The 15,124-nt window shown below is 42.0% G+C and overlaps 1 protein-coding gene across 1 annotated transcript in view; it reads right to left on the bottom strand.

The window, feature by feature from the left end:
- tnfrsf21.L (tumor necrosis factor receptor superfamily member 21 L homeolog) overlaps positions 1 to 15,124 on the bottom strand; it is a 60,597-nt gene that overhangs the window by 20,767 nt on the left and 24,706 nt on the right. The window contains exon 4 of the mRNA XM_018264058.2: positions 3,506 to 3,771. Coding sequence (XP_018119547.1) covers positions 3,506 to 3,771 — 266 coding nt within the window. The remainder of the gene's footprint in view (positions 1 to 3,505; positions 3,772 to 15,124) is intronic.

Raw genomic sequence — 15,124 nt, forward strand, 5'->3', positions numbered from 1 at the left:
TTATTGCACGAGGCTAAAGTTTGAGCTTGTCAATAGCAGCAATGATCCAGGACTTCAAACTTGTCACAGGGGGTCACCATCTTGGAAAGTGTCTGTGACACTCACATGCTCAGTGGGCTCTGATTGGCTGTTGAGAAGCTAAGCTTAGGGCTCATCACTAATTATCCAGCAGAAAATGAGCTTCCCTGGCTGTAATATAAGCTGATGCTACAGGGAACAAGGCTGCAGTTCAGCAGGGGCCCTATCTTGGCTATGTCGGTTTAATTCTTCTTTAAAGGGGCACGTCACCTTAAAGTTAACTTTTACCGTTTTTTTAATTATTTGCTTTTGTCTTCTGACTCTTTCCAGCATTCAAATGGGGGGTCACTGACCCCCTCTAAAAAAAACTCTTTAAAGCTAAACATCTATTGTCGCTCTGAATCATTACAGTTTGTCTTCAGCAGAATTGAGTTAACCCTGTAAGCGCCAGAAATCCTGCAGTGCAGACAGGTAAGCGTTAATCATTCTGTTCAAGGGTGGCAGTTAGCAGTAGAAGAGGACTCCAACTGCCAAGTTATGTGCGTGTGTGCCTTTTCAATACAGTTATATAATGCCGCACATCTAAGAAAGCACAACCAACTGTCATGGAGGCACAACTTGTAATAGACTTACATCAAGTTACCAACGTGATCAGCCATCTTATACTTATTAATTAAAGGTATAATTTCAAATTTATGTGAGTTTTTAAAAACTTCCCTAAACTCCCACAAATTCGAAAATCAAACTTTATTTAAAAAATCTAATTTTTTTAATTTAATCGACCCGAAAACTCGATTTGAATTTTAAAAACTCGATTCGAGTTATTTCTATGAAAAAAACTCAAATGTCAGGAAGGCTTCAAACAACTCAGTTTAGGTGGCGAATAGTCGAATTTGAGTTCTTCCAAGGACTAGGGTTCAAATTCCCCTGGCAACCATGCATTGATTTGAATATGAGACTGGAATATGAATAGGAGAGGCCTGAATAGAAAGATGAGTAATAAAAAGCAATAACAATTTATTTTTAGCCTTACAAAGCATTTGTTTTTAAATGGGGTCAGTGACCCCCATTTGTAAGCTGGAAAGAGTCAGAACAAAAAGGCAAACTTAAAAAAAACTGTAAACAATAAATAATGAAGACCAACTGAAAAGTTGCTTAGAACTGGCCTTTCTATAACATATTAAAAGTTAATTTTAAGGTGAACCATCCCTTTAGAATCAAATGCTTAGTAATAAGTGAATGCAACACAGCTTGAGACAATAAACAGAACATAAACGTGATTCCTGGAGTCGGTTGCCGGGCAGAGAATTGGCTGAAGGCCGTGGATTTTTTTTTGGCAGGTTCCTTGTCAGCAAACATTTTCCAGCGCAGTTTCTCCCCGGGCCCATTGATATTGTGTTAGTATTGAGCGAATGCAGTGTAACGTTTCTGTGAGCAGCAACACCCGTCAATAGGAGGATCAATAGCAGCATTTTAATGGAACCCCCACCGGTCAAGTACATTACTCTTCATTTATATCCCAGCTGCCAAACTACCCGGCAAACTCCATAATCCTACTCAGCACTGGGGTGTGGGGAGGCCTCAAGGGCCCCAGCTCATGCCGCGCAGAACTACGTCTCTCTGCAGAAACCGTTGCAATAGGAAGAAATTATATCTCCACTAGGGAGGATCTCAATCCGCATTCTCCACCAAAGATATGGTGCCAACTTTCATAGTAATCACCCACTGGTTTAGAATTTGCAACTAGACCCCCTCAACATACCACCCACTACCCCCTTACTAATATTCAAACCGAAGCAAAAAAGTGTGCGCCAGTTTCAGATTAAAACTTGATTTTATTCCATGTTTTTTTTTTTAAAACAAACACGTCCTAACACGTTTCACTACCTGCCTAGGATTAGGAACCTGCTGCTATGAAACGCGTTAGGACGTGTTTGTTTTAAAAAACATGAAATAAATTCAAGTTTTAATCTGAAACTGGTGACTGAAGGAGTGCGCGCTCTTTTTTTGCTTCTGTTTTGCCTACGTATCATCCCAAGATGGGGGTTTGAGGAGCTGCACCTGAGCCAGCTAAAAAATTCGGTGAGAGTGGATTTGTCTTTATGTGATTACATTGATATGTATTGATCAAGCCTTGAAGTGGGGGACCTGGGGTTTTATTCACTCGGGTCATTTCCGTTATCATAATGGGCTGGTAACTTTTAGCATGTTATAGAATGTACAATGCTTAGCAATGTTGCAATTGGTCTTCATTATTGATATGTTTTACTTTTTTAGTTATCTGCCTTTTTCTTCTGACCCTTTCCAACTTTCCAATGGGGGTCACTGACCCTATCTAAAAACAAATACTCTGTAAGGCTACAAATATATTGTTATTGCTGCTTTTTATTACTTATCTTTCTATTCAGTCCCTCTCCTATTCACATTTCAGTCTCTTATTCAAATCAGTGCATGGTTGCTAGGGGAATTTGGACTCTAGCAACCAGATTGCTGAAATTGCAAACGGGAGAGCTGCTGAATAACGAGCTGAATAATTCAAAAAACACAAATAACGAAAAATGAAAACCAATTGCAAAATGTCTCAGAATATCCCTCTCTACATCATACTAAAAGTTAATTGAAGTTAATTAAGTTATTGCTGCCCTATGTGTCGAGCTCGGGGGTTTACACACCCAGGCTAGAGATTAGTTACAGTCAGCATTTATTTTACTTAATTTGAACGGAGCCGCACTTTCCATTGTTTGTACCTTACTAATCTCATCGCTTGGCCTGCACCCTACCAATCACAGGCCTATGTTAAAGGAGACGGAAAGCTACCGAAGCAGTTTATTGCCAATAGATTAGCCACAATAGTGCAAACTATAACTATATATTTATAACTATATATTTATTCTGTAGAATGCTTTACCATACCTGAGTGAACAGCTCTAGAAGCTTTCTGTTTGTTTAGGATAGCAGATGCCATATTAGCTTGGTGTGACATCACTTCCTGCCTGAGTCTCTACCTGCTCACTTATAGCTCTGGGCTCAGATTACAGCAGAGAAGGGAGGGGAGGATCGAGAGAGGAACAAACTGAGCATGCTTAAGCCCTAGCCCTGGAGGTTTAAGCTGAAAACAGGAAGTCTGATACAGAAGCCCATGAGTACATAATAGAAGGGCAGACATGCTGTGTTTCTTTTCACAGTGGACTCAGAGCAGCATTACTTAGGTTTAGGCATTACTGAGGGTTTACTGGTGTCTTTATATAGACCTTTCTGATAAGGCTTACTTAGTTTTATCCTTTCCTTCTCATTTAATGAGTAAGTCACACTATCCATATCATGCTGTGGGCACTGCACTGTTGGTTGTGAATAAGACCAAATTATAGGCTGCCCAGGCACAGAGTCACTGCACAGTTTCTCCAGCCAGTACCCTCAGTGTGAATCTATTTTACTGCTCTGTACAATGGGCAGCACATAAATAGTAGGATAGCATAAGCCCAAATACCTGCACTCTGTCCTCCATCAGCCCGCGAATCTTCTCCACCACGTCATTGCGTCTGTGCTGGCGCAGAGCGCTGATGAGCTGGGCGAGGCTGGCCTCCGGTCCTCGTATGGTCCAGTGCTGCAAGGCTGCGTAGGCTCGCTCGTGATCCGCTGTGTAGCCGTTGGAGAAGACGGCCACCTCATGTTCATTGGCATTGCACAGGAACTGGTAGATGTCCTGCCATTGGCTTCCTATCTGTGCTGCCACAAGCTTCAGGATGTCAATACCTGCAGGGAGGAAAGAGTTAATATTAAAAACCGGTTGCAGGTATTCCATTGTTTCATCCTGCCCACTCTGCCTGGGTATGTCTAAATATATTCCTTAGATTTTAAGGAAACAGCTCCCCCAGTGGCTAAATGGAGCTCTGCAACAGATTGTGACATCACTGTCGCTGGGTGTGCTGCCTGCCAATTACACCCGGACATTTCTAATCACCGGGCAGATCTATTTGTTTTTGGAGGCTGTAAGTACATTTCAGCACAAATACCCAAAGGGCTTGCTTGTCCTTGGAAGTGAGCCCGCAGATGACCTACTTACTGTACCTGGCTGAGGAGAGATGTAAGAGAGCAGCTCTGCTTTCCCTGCACGCAGTCCCTGGCTATAAAACATCTACAGTAAATCATTGCCGGGAGCAAACATTCTGTGCAGCTCACAGTGCGAGGCCTATATAAAGACCTGTACCTGTTGGCTCTATCTGCTGTATCTCTAATTGCTGAGGGGGTTGGCCCAAGTTGCCAGGTCCTCTAGTCGGGTCTAGGAGACCCAATATGTTGCCAGGTTCTCTAGTTGGCCCTAGGAGACTCAATATGGCACTGTGCTGGTGAACACTTATTTGTTTTATTATATAATATTGAAATTATAGTTGATGTAAGATACATTCCTATCTCAGCAACCTGATCAGGGGGACCCTGACCAAGGTTGCACTTCAGAGGTGACTTCACCTGAGAAGCTCTTAAATCCATATTTGTAGGTATTCTAATATATTTAATGATCTTGCTTGGTCTGCCGGAGTTCTTACCTTTTCCACTCTTGTGGGGGCACAAGAACAGGAACTCTAAGAGGGCACAAGAGTAGAAATCCTAAGAGGCGCAAGAGCAGGATCTCTAAGGGGGTGAAAGAGAACGGACTCTAAAGGGGCACAAGAACAGGAACTCTAAGAGGGCATCCTAAGGGGTGCTAGACCAGGGACTCTAGGAGGCGCTAGACCAGAATGTCTAGGTAGGTGCGAGACCAGGAACTTTAGGGGGGTGTTAGACCAGGAACTCTAGGGGGCGCTAAACCAGGAATTCTAGGGAGGTGCTAGACCAGGAACTTTAGGGGGTGCTAGAATAGGAACTTTAGGGGGGTGCTGGACCAGGAACTCTAGGGGGTGCTAGACCAGAACTCTAGGGGGGCGCTAGACCAGGAACTTTAGGGGGATGCTAGACCAGGAACTTTAGGGGGTGCTGGACCAGGAACTCTAGGGGGCGCTAGACCAGGAACTCTAGGGGGTGCTAGACCAGGAACTTAAGGGGTGCACTAGACCAGGAATGCTAAGTGGGCACAAGAGTAGGCACTCTAAAGGGGTGCAAGAGAAGGAACTATAAGCAAGTGCAAGGCCTGAAACTCCAATGGGGCATGAGTTGGAACTGTAAGAGGTATAATGATGTGCCTATAGGACTGGTAGAGTAAGATGCACTTACAGGCAGACAGTAGGTATATTGCTCTCCTGTGCTTTTGCAGCCTGTGTCTCCTGGTATTCACAATCTGGTGGACATTCCAGGGGTTCCCACATGTACCCCACTACCCACCCCCTCACAATGCACTGATGCAGGCTGTGCTGCATTATAAGAATGTGAAGAGCTATGTCACGTTTATTGTCAAATTCTATAAAAAAGTAAAATTTTGGGATGACACAATCTCTTTATGATCAATGGCTAGGCCTGGAGGGGACACATGATGTGACAGGCCGCACAATTCAGCAGCAGCAGCAGCAGATAAAATCAGGCTCTAACCAGCCCCAGTCATCTACACCCATCAGGAAACATTGATTTTGTAGCGGCCGGCCAGTAAGTCATCAGCTTTATTTATACATAATACAGGCCCTGAAATAAAAACCCACACTGATCTATTGCCTTTGGCTCTGGGTGCCGTGTATCAGCTTCAATCAGCACAGAACCCATTGCTCCATTATCTGCTCATTGGGAATGTTTTATTCATTTATAGCTACAGGGAAGCAGCGTCTTTGCCTCCAAGGCACCCGATTAAGCCTTAAATTACTGCAGGACGGCACAACGGCGCCCTTTACTTATATTTCTCTTTTCAATCTCTTTTTATTGATTTTTACAATAATCCAGCAATAACCAGTTCATACAATAAATTGACGTGACAATTTCAGAGTAAATATTTAAATAAAATAATTCAATAAATAAATAAATAAAATAATTCAATATAATATATGAACCATAACTAGTAAGAACTAGTAATATGTAATAACTACTAAGTGGCCGAAGCATTTAACTTCATCTCTATGCCGGACAAATTTTAAGTAAGAAAATATTGTGTTTATGTGAATGGAACACTTTCGAATTCAATCTTGACAGGTAACAATACCTTTTCAGATCTCAAAGTCTTTACCCATAAAGTTATAAATAAATTGCTTTTTTGCTACTTCTAAAGTTTCGAAATAAATAGACCGTATTATTTTAAATTGTTCCTTTAGTTATAGAGGGGCATTTGCTTTGGGACCCCAGAATCAAGAAGGGCCCCTTGATATTTTTACAATTTATACTAGGGGTGCACGGAATCCAGGATTTGGTTCGGGATTCGGCTTTTTTCAGCAGGATTCAGATTCGGCCGAATCCATCTGGCTGGCCGAAATGAATCCTAATTTGCATATGCAAATTAGGGGTGGGGAGGGAAATCGCATAACTTTTTGGGGTTTGGCTGAATCCAAAATAGTGGAATCGGTGCATCCCTAATTTATACTTGTAACCCCCTCAAGCTGTCGTTGGACCACAACTCCCAGCACCCACCAAGCCCATCTCATGCAATTAGAATATGTTTGTTGTTGCTGCCTATGACCTAGCAGTTTTTGCTGGAAAATGCAATAACCAGGGTACAGCCATAGTCACATATACACATGAGGGTTATCAATCTGCTTTAACTGGATTTAAAGGAATTGTTCAGTATAAAAATACAGAAAAAAATGTCACGAAACGCGTTAGATGTGAATCCCCCTCCTTAGCAATTTTAATGCGCTCAATAAAGCCAACATATTGATACTAATTTGCCAGACTCCGTGATTGCTTTGAACAGCGTTCTAATATAGTTAGTTAGGCAAAAATGTAATGTATAAAGGCTGGAGTGACTGGATGTGTAACATAATAGCCAGAACACTACTTCCTGCTTTTCAGCTCTCTTGGTTTCCACTGATTGGTTACCAGGCAGTAACCAATCAGAGACTTGAGGGGGGGCCACATGGGTCATAACTGTTGCTTTGAATCTGAGCTGAATGCTGAGGGTCAATTGCAAACTCACTGAACAGTTATGTCCCATGTGGCCCCCCTTATAGTCACTGACTAACTCAGAGTTAGAGAGCTGAAAAGCAGGAAATAGTGTTCTGGCTATTATGTTACACACACACTCACTCCAGCCCTAACTTCATTTTGCACAGCCTATCTATTTACCCCATTTTATTTTTATACTGAACTGTTCCTTTAAAGGTTCACCTTCCAAACACTTTTTTCATTTCAGTTGTTTTAGATTCTTCCCCACAAATAAAGACTTTTTTCGATTACTTTCCATTATTTATTTTTTTACTGGAGAAAAGAATCCCCGTCTTCTTAATCAGAAAAATTACAAAAGAATATATATTATCACTGTGTGATCTGTTTTCAGTTAAACCATTAGGTCACGTGATCCAATATCTATGAATTCCCTCTTTTTATTTAATTAATTGATCCCACAAAGTGCTAGTGCTTAACCTCAATAAGTTAACATTAAATAGAGTAAAACTAAAACACAATTAATTTTCATTTTAATTATTGTGTATATTAGGTAAATTCTAACTCATGAATAATTCATTTAACATTAATTGATAATTTACTAACAACCCGCTAAAACACCAATAAGGATGGTAAAGTGCCACCAAATGTGATCAATTCACATATAAATTACTTAAAGTGCAATTATGAACATCTCTGATTCCAAGAAAAGGTAGGAAAAGGAAATTGGTAGGATGGTGGAGAAGTCACGTATTGTCTAGCTGGTCTCAATTCTATTTTAACTAGCTAGAGAAGCTGTCTTGTCTAAAAAACACACAAATTCCAGAGCACTTATAGTGAAAACAGTAAACAAGAATGCAGATAAGGAATCTCCTATAATCTGAGCAGAGAGAAGTGCCCAGATCACTATAAAAAAACATTTTTGGAAATAGAACCCCCCAAGGTTTTATCTAAAATTGGTAGATAATGGCAAGCCAACGCGCGTTTCGCAAAATTGCTTTTTCAAGGCTTATTTTTTTTACTGTTTTTCCAAAATCTTAGTTTAAAGTTGAACGTTCCTGTCTGTGGTGTTTGAGTCTGGCAGCTCAGTCACGAATTTCTCGACCTGCACTCGACCCTAATCTGCCGCCTCCCAAACCGCTGCTGCCCTCTACTTTTAGACCTGCCCCCGCCCCGCATTGACATCACAAAAGGGGTGGGCATAAGGCTATAAATTCTCACCCGTGACCCGAACATTTTGTGCAGTGGGTCCTGCTGGTATTGGGCCGGCCCACACATCACTACTAGGGATGCTTGTTTCGCCGCGGAAATGACGCCCATAGACTTGTACGGTGTCGCGCGTCAAAAAAAAAAATGACGAGCATCAAAATTTGGCAAATTTTGACATTTCGTCGGAGAAAAGATTTTTGGTGAAACGAAACGGGTCAAATTCGCCCAAGCCTAATCACTACAGCTCAGTAATTCAGGTGCAGATTCTGAACTGTTACAATTTTGCTACATTTAGTTGATCCATTTCTCAGCAGCATCTCTGGAGTATTAGTAACTATTGTATCAGTTCTAGTGAATTTGCGGCGAATTTGTGCAATTCGCGGCTAGCGAATAAATTTGCGAAACGCCCGCGAAAATTTGCGGCAAAAATTTGCAGCAAAAATTCGCCGGCGTTTCGCGATTTTTTTGGCAAAGCGAAACAGCGCAAATTCTCCCATCACTAATCAGTTCTAACAGCTGCCTGTAAGCAAACCCAGGGATTCTGCTCAGCAGGGACAAAGATAAGAAATGTATCAACTATATGTATCAATTTAGAACAGTTTACCGGGTCGGCGACCCCCCCCTTCCCAGAGCTGCTTTTTCTACACTTCAATAGTAGAAAAACGGTCACACATAGAAAATAGAAAAAAGTCGTTATTTCTGGTGATCTATCGGTAAACAACTAGTTGTTTGAACGCGAACAACCCCTTTAAAACAATAGTAAAATATACCCATGGCTTTACTTCCCCTTTATCTTTCATGCTTGAGAGGGAATCAATGTGGCCCACTGCCCATGGGCTGAAATACAAGAGGCATAATAAATCGATGATATCTGTGGGAATGAGCTGCATATCGTATTATATATATCGTATTATATATATTGTATTACAAGGGATAGAGTTCCGCCCTTTCTGCCACTGGGTTTCCCCTGTGGATGTTGCTCTCACTACACAAACAAGTCCGACTCAGTACAAGTTGTAGTGTTGTAATAGTCTTTATTGTACCGTGTCTGATAAGGCATAGACCAAAAACAGTCCTGGGAAAGGGATCATTTAAATCACTGTGGGGCAGCATTGGGTCGCTACAGACGGGGCCACAATTCCCAGACAACACTTGCTGGTCTATTAAATGCCCTTGTCTGTACAGCCAATCACAGCAGGACTTCCCACAGTATCAGTAATGACATCACAGGGGCTCCAGCTATAAGTATAACTGAAACCACATTTTAAAGGAAAACTATACCCCCCAAATGAATACTTGAGCATCATATAGTTTATATCAAATAAAACGGCATATTAAAGGATCTTACCAAACTGGAATATATATATTTAGTGTAAGGGCACACGCTAAGGGGCATATTTATCAAGGGTCGAAGTTGAAAAACTTCGAAATTCGAATTCAAAAAGGCCAACTGAAATTATGTCAGTTTTTTTTTTTTGGCCCATTAAGGTCCGTTATCGATCGAATGGGTCCGTTTTCGAAAAATTAGCTTGAATTTCAAATTTTTTGAATTGAAAATTCGCTCGACCTTTAATAAATCTGCCCCTAAAATTCGCTTCATTTTCCGAAGTCGCCCGAAATTTCCTTGTGAGGTGATTTCGATTCTAGCTGGCGGAAAGGCAGTTTGGGAAGATTAATCGCCCGAATCTCCACGTGTGTCTCTGCCCTAAACTCTATTATGCTCACAAGGTGTGACGTGCCCAGGTCTTTCCTGTCCGTCAGGCATGTCTGCTCCAAATCTCACAATGAGGTCACTGTGCCAAATTATCTTGTTCCTTTAGTGAAAATCTGAGGATTATGTGGATTAAGCAGATCCCTATTATCCTGATCCAGTTACCTTTAATCTCCACTGTTAAAGGACAACTGAAACATAATATAACAATCAGGCTAGAAATGTTGTATTTTATATACTGAACTTACTGTACCAGTCCAGAGGTCCAACAGCCCTATAACAGTAATGACCAGGCCTTCAAAGTTGCCCCTAGTAGCTCCCCATCTAGTTAGGAGTGTCAGTGGCACTGCACATGCTCAGTAGGCTCTGTGCTGCTGTTGAGAAGCCAAGCTTAGGGGATGTGGGAAATCATCACAATGTTAGCAGAAAATTAAGTCACAGAAACTGATGCTACGGGGCTGATTGTTACTCAATTATTCTGCAATTTAATGTCAATCTATTGCTCGTCAGTCTCATACTGTGACTTTTATATATAAAGGGACATGGTAGCCTTGGGCTGGTACAGAAAGGGAAGACATAAAGTGGAGCACTTCATTCTCTGTTGGGCTTTAGTTCCCCTTTAAGAATTGGACCAGCAGTACGAGACCAATACTAATCACTATTTTTGTTATTAACCAATTACAATGGGTTTTCATTTTTTATTACTTATGGTTTTTGAGTTGTTTAGCTTTTTATTCAGCAGTTTGTAATTTCAGCAATCTGTTTGCTAAGGTCCAAATTCCCCTAGCAACCATGCACTGATTTGAATGAGAGGCTGGAATATGAATAGGAGAGGCCTGAATAGAAAGTTGAGTAATAAAAAGTAACTAACAATAAATGTGTAGCCTTGCAGAGCATTTGATTTTTAGATGGGGTCAGTGACCCCCATTTGAAAGCTGAAAAGGCAAATAATTAGAAAACTATACAAAACAAATAATGAAGACCAATTGAAGTTAACTGAAAGGTGAACCAGCCCATTAAAGGGTCAGTGAGGGGCACAGACAGGGATGGTTTAAGGACAGGACCTCAGGGGCCCATTGCTGGGAAGAGACATGAAATTGAGATACAGTTTCTGTGACAGTTTCCCTGGAATTAGAGCCTTTCTGACTCACTCTGTATGTACATTTGTAACCTCCAAATAGAAACCCGAGACACCCACATCTAACACAGGGTGAGGCCGGTTCCAGCTTGTTCTGTCCCTGAGCCGTATAACAATTGTAAATGGGCTGAGCCGAGCGGCCAGAATCAGCAGCCATAAAGAGCCAACGTGACTTGCTAATGCCCCTGACCCCACAGCTTTCCTTGCGCTCACACGGAATTCATGGAAGGGGCCTGACCAAAAATGTACTGGGGGGGGGGGGGTTAAGATCTATTCTCTGTCTTTATGAACAACATGATTCCCTTTAAAGGAATAGTTCAGTATAAAAATAAAAACTGGGTAAATAAATAGGCTGTGCAAGATAAAAAATGTTTCTAATATAGTTAGTTAGCCAAAAATGTAATGTATAAAGGCTGGAGTGACTGTATGTGTAACATAATAGCCAGAACACTACTTCCTGCTACTTTTCAGCTCTCTTGGTTTCCACTGATTGGTTACCAGGCAGTAACCAATCAGAGACTTGAGGGGGGGGGGGGCACATGGGACATAACTGTTGCTTTTGAATCTGAACTGAATGCTGAGGATCAATTGCAAACTCACTGAACAGTTATGTCCCGTGTGGCCCCCCTTATAGTCGCTGACTAACTCAGAGTTAGAGAGCTGAAAAGCAGGAAGTAGTGTTCTGGCTATTATGTTACACACACAGTCACTCCAGCCTTAATACATTACATTTTTGGCTAACTAATTATATTAGAAACGTTTTTTTTATTTTGCACAGCCTATTTACTTACCCAGTTTTTATTTTTACACTTAACTGTTCCTTTAAACAGTGAAAGTGTCACCAAAGGGTTAATGTACAGTGTGAGAAATGAATGAGCGTGGGGAGGGGGGGGAGAGAAGAACAAGGAGGCATTTATACTGGCAGGGCGAGTGGAGGGGACGTTAGGGGGATTCTGATGGGAAGGGAAAATTCGGCTGAAGGACTGGTGCTAATGTGACAGTGTGGGTGAGAGACGTTCTGTGCAGGGTCTCGTGTTCTCAATCTGATCAGCCTCCGGCCATTCTGCAGCCTCTCTCTCCTATAGACATTATCAGCAGCTGCCCGGGGGCCACAGCGGGGCCCACCCAATGTCCTATTGACACCCATGCATGGCCAACAATTCCCTAGTGTCCACACAAATGGCTGGGACCTGTTGTTCAGAATGCTCGGGATCTGGGACTTTCCGGATAACAGATCTTTCTGTAATATGGATCCCCATAACTGCCCCTCCAGTCTACTAAAAAATCATGTAAATATTAAATAAACCCAATAGGCTGGTTTTGCTTCCAATAAGGATTCATTATATCTTAGTTGAGCTCAAGTACAAGCTACTTCCGGGTAAGGGATCTTTCCGTAATTTGGATCCCCATACTGTACCTCAAGTCTACTAAAAAATAGGAATGAAGATCCAAATTATAGAAATATCCATTACCCGGAAGTAGCTTGTACTTGATAGCCGAACCACCGAATCCTTCGCAAAAGATTTGGCCTAATACTGAACCAAATCTGCATATGCAAATTAGGGGTGGGAAAGGGAAAACCTTTTACTTCCTTGTTTTGTGACAAAAAGTCATGTGATTTCCCTCCTCACCCCTAATTTGCATATGCAAATTAGTATTCGATTCGGCCGGACAGAAGGATTCGCCCCAATCCGAATCCTTCTGAAAAATGCCGAATCCCAAACCGAATACTGATTCGGTGCATCCCTACTAAAAAATCAAATAAACATTAAATAAAGCCAATAGGCTGGTTTTGCTTCCAATAAGAATTAATTATATCTTAGTTGGGATCAAGTACAAGCGACTGTTTTATTATTGCAGAGTAAAAGGAAATCATTTTAAAAAAGTTGGATTATTTGATTGATTTGTTGGAAGTTTCTGGTTAACTGGTTTCCAGATAATGGATCCTATACCTGCACTAAGGAAATGGGAGCCAATGTAAAAATCAGGGCTCCTACAGGGTTGGCATAGGGACCTGCAGGGCATTTTAGATGTAAAGGAGGTGTGTGTGTCTCTCTCTCCAGGGATAGTATAACGCCTCAGCTGAACTACAACTCTCATCAGCAGAGCTGAGAATTGTGAGAGTTGTAGGTCTACAACACAAGACTGCCCTTAGAGAAGGGTCGTATTACAATTTAGGTGCATGAAAAAGGCCCAGTAGACCAGCAAGGGACACTTTTTTTCTGAATATCCTTATTCTGAGAAAAGCAGTACAGGTATGGGATCCGTTATCCGGAAACCCATTATCCAGAAAGCTCCAAATTACGGAAAGTCTATCTCCCAAAGACTCCATTTTATCCAAATAATCCGAACATTAAAAAACAATTTCCTTTTTCTGTGCAATAATAAAACAGTCGCTTGTACTTGATCCCAACTAAGATATAATTAATCCTTATTAGAAGCAAAACCAGCCTATTGGGTTTATTTCATGTTTACATGATTTTCTAGTAGCATTAAGGTATGAAGATCCAAATTATGGAAAGATCCGTTATCCAGAAAAACTCCAGGTCCCGAGCATTCTGGATAACAGGTCCCATACCTGTATCAGAAAGGCTGAATGGGGGATTTTCCGGGCTAAAAATGATATTTTAGGCAGATTTAGGAATAAATAGCTGCAGGTGATGGGAGAGAGTAATGGTGCATTATATCAGCAGTTAATAAGTGACTTACAGTAAGTGTCCCCGACCCCTCCCTGTGGGACAAACATTACACTAGAACACGTTGACTCCCTTAGTGATCCCTGCGAGGCCCGACTCCTGGAAACTCCAGCGCTGATCCAAAAATAATTCTGGAAACTCCCAGTCGCCTTCTGTTTGTGTTTAGTATCGCAGCGGAAACTGCAGCTTTGGGTCTGATTTTAAAGGGCAGGTAAACCATACAATTCAATAGCCCTTTGACTGCTGGATGTTTGAGCTGATGGTGCCCTTGAACTGAAGTTACCCCAGCAGCAGCAGGAGGCAGAGATTGTGGGGGTTGCCCCGGGGTAGAGTCCGACAGCAGGTCTAGGGTTGCCACCTGGCCAGTATTTTACCGGCCTGGCCGGTAAAAATGATGGCTGATCCCAATGTTAGTAATAGGGAAAAAAGATAAATATATAGGAAGGCCCGTATTTTTTTCCAGAAAAGGTGGCAACCCTAAGTGGGTTGGGTACCTATGGGTTATCCGCGAAAACCTGCAGTACCCTGCTGGTTGCAGGTAGAAGTTTCGGGAGCAGGTATAGATGCGGGTTGGCGGTTCTCCTGGTTTTCGGGTCGCGGGTCTTCTCAATAGCGAGTTTTTTACCCTGATCACACCTACTTCCAATGATGTCACTTCCGGTTTACAACGACAGCACTTCCTGTTTCTTGATATCAGCGGGTCGCAAGTCGGGTTGCGGATAAGGTACTTGTGGGTCGGGGTAGCGGGTAAGTATGCGGGTTTAACAAATTGGTTCTGTGCAGGACTCTATCCCGGGGGCCCCTAGCCTCACAGGACTGAAGGAACTCAGTAAGTAAGCAGCGCTCAGCCAGGCAGACTATGAGGCAACATTGCGCTGAGCAGGCAGATTATTTTTAACTGACATAAATGCACACGGAAAGGAAAATAAATCCACACCTTGTTAAATGTCCCTGGGGGAACAACAACAACACAGTAAATCTTCAATAACGCTTGTGTTACTCAGTGTGGCCCCTGCTCCCCTACTATGAAAGAACAGGCTGCCCCTCACCCACCCTCTTATATAAAGCTAAGTAATGGTGGGACGGAAGGTAAAATACACCAGGGGGGCAAAACTCCGAAAGATTTGTGTTTTTTTACTACAAAATATGAATTTTTAGTGGAAAAACCCCCCCAGAAGATGGAAAAAGTCAGAATCCAGCATCTCAGAACTTCCGAGGTTGTATATAAGTCAATGGGAGAAGTCCAGAAAATATCTTGATCTGTGCTGGGTCTTGTGCAATAATCTGAAGATTTCATGGTTTTTGGGCAAAAATCAGAAAAGAAATTGAGTTTTCAGTGTG

Source organism: Xenopus laevis, chromosome 5L (genome assembly GCF_017654675.1).
Source record: "Xenopus laevis strain J_2021 chromosome 5L, Xenopus_laevis_v10.1, whole genome shotgun sequence".
NCBI classification, from domain to species: Eukaryota; Metazoa; Chordata; class Amphibia; order Anura; family Pipidae; genus Xenopus; species Xenopus laevis.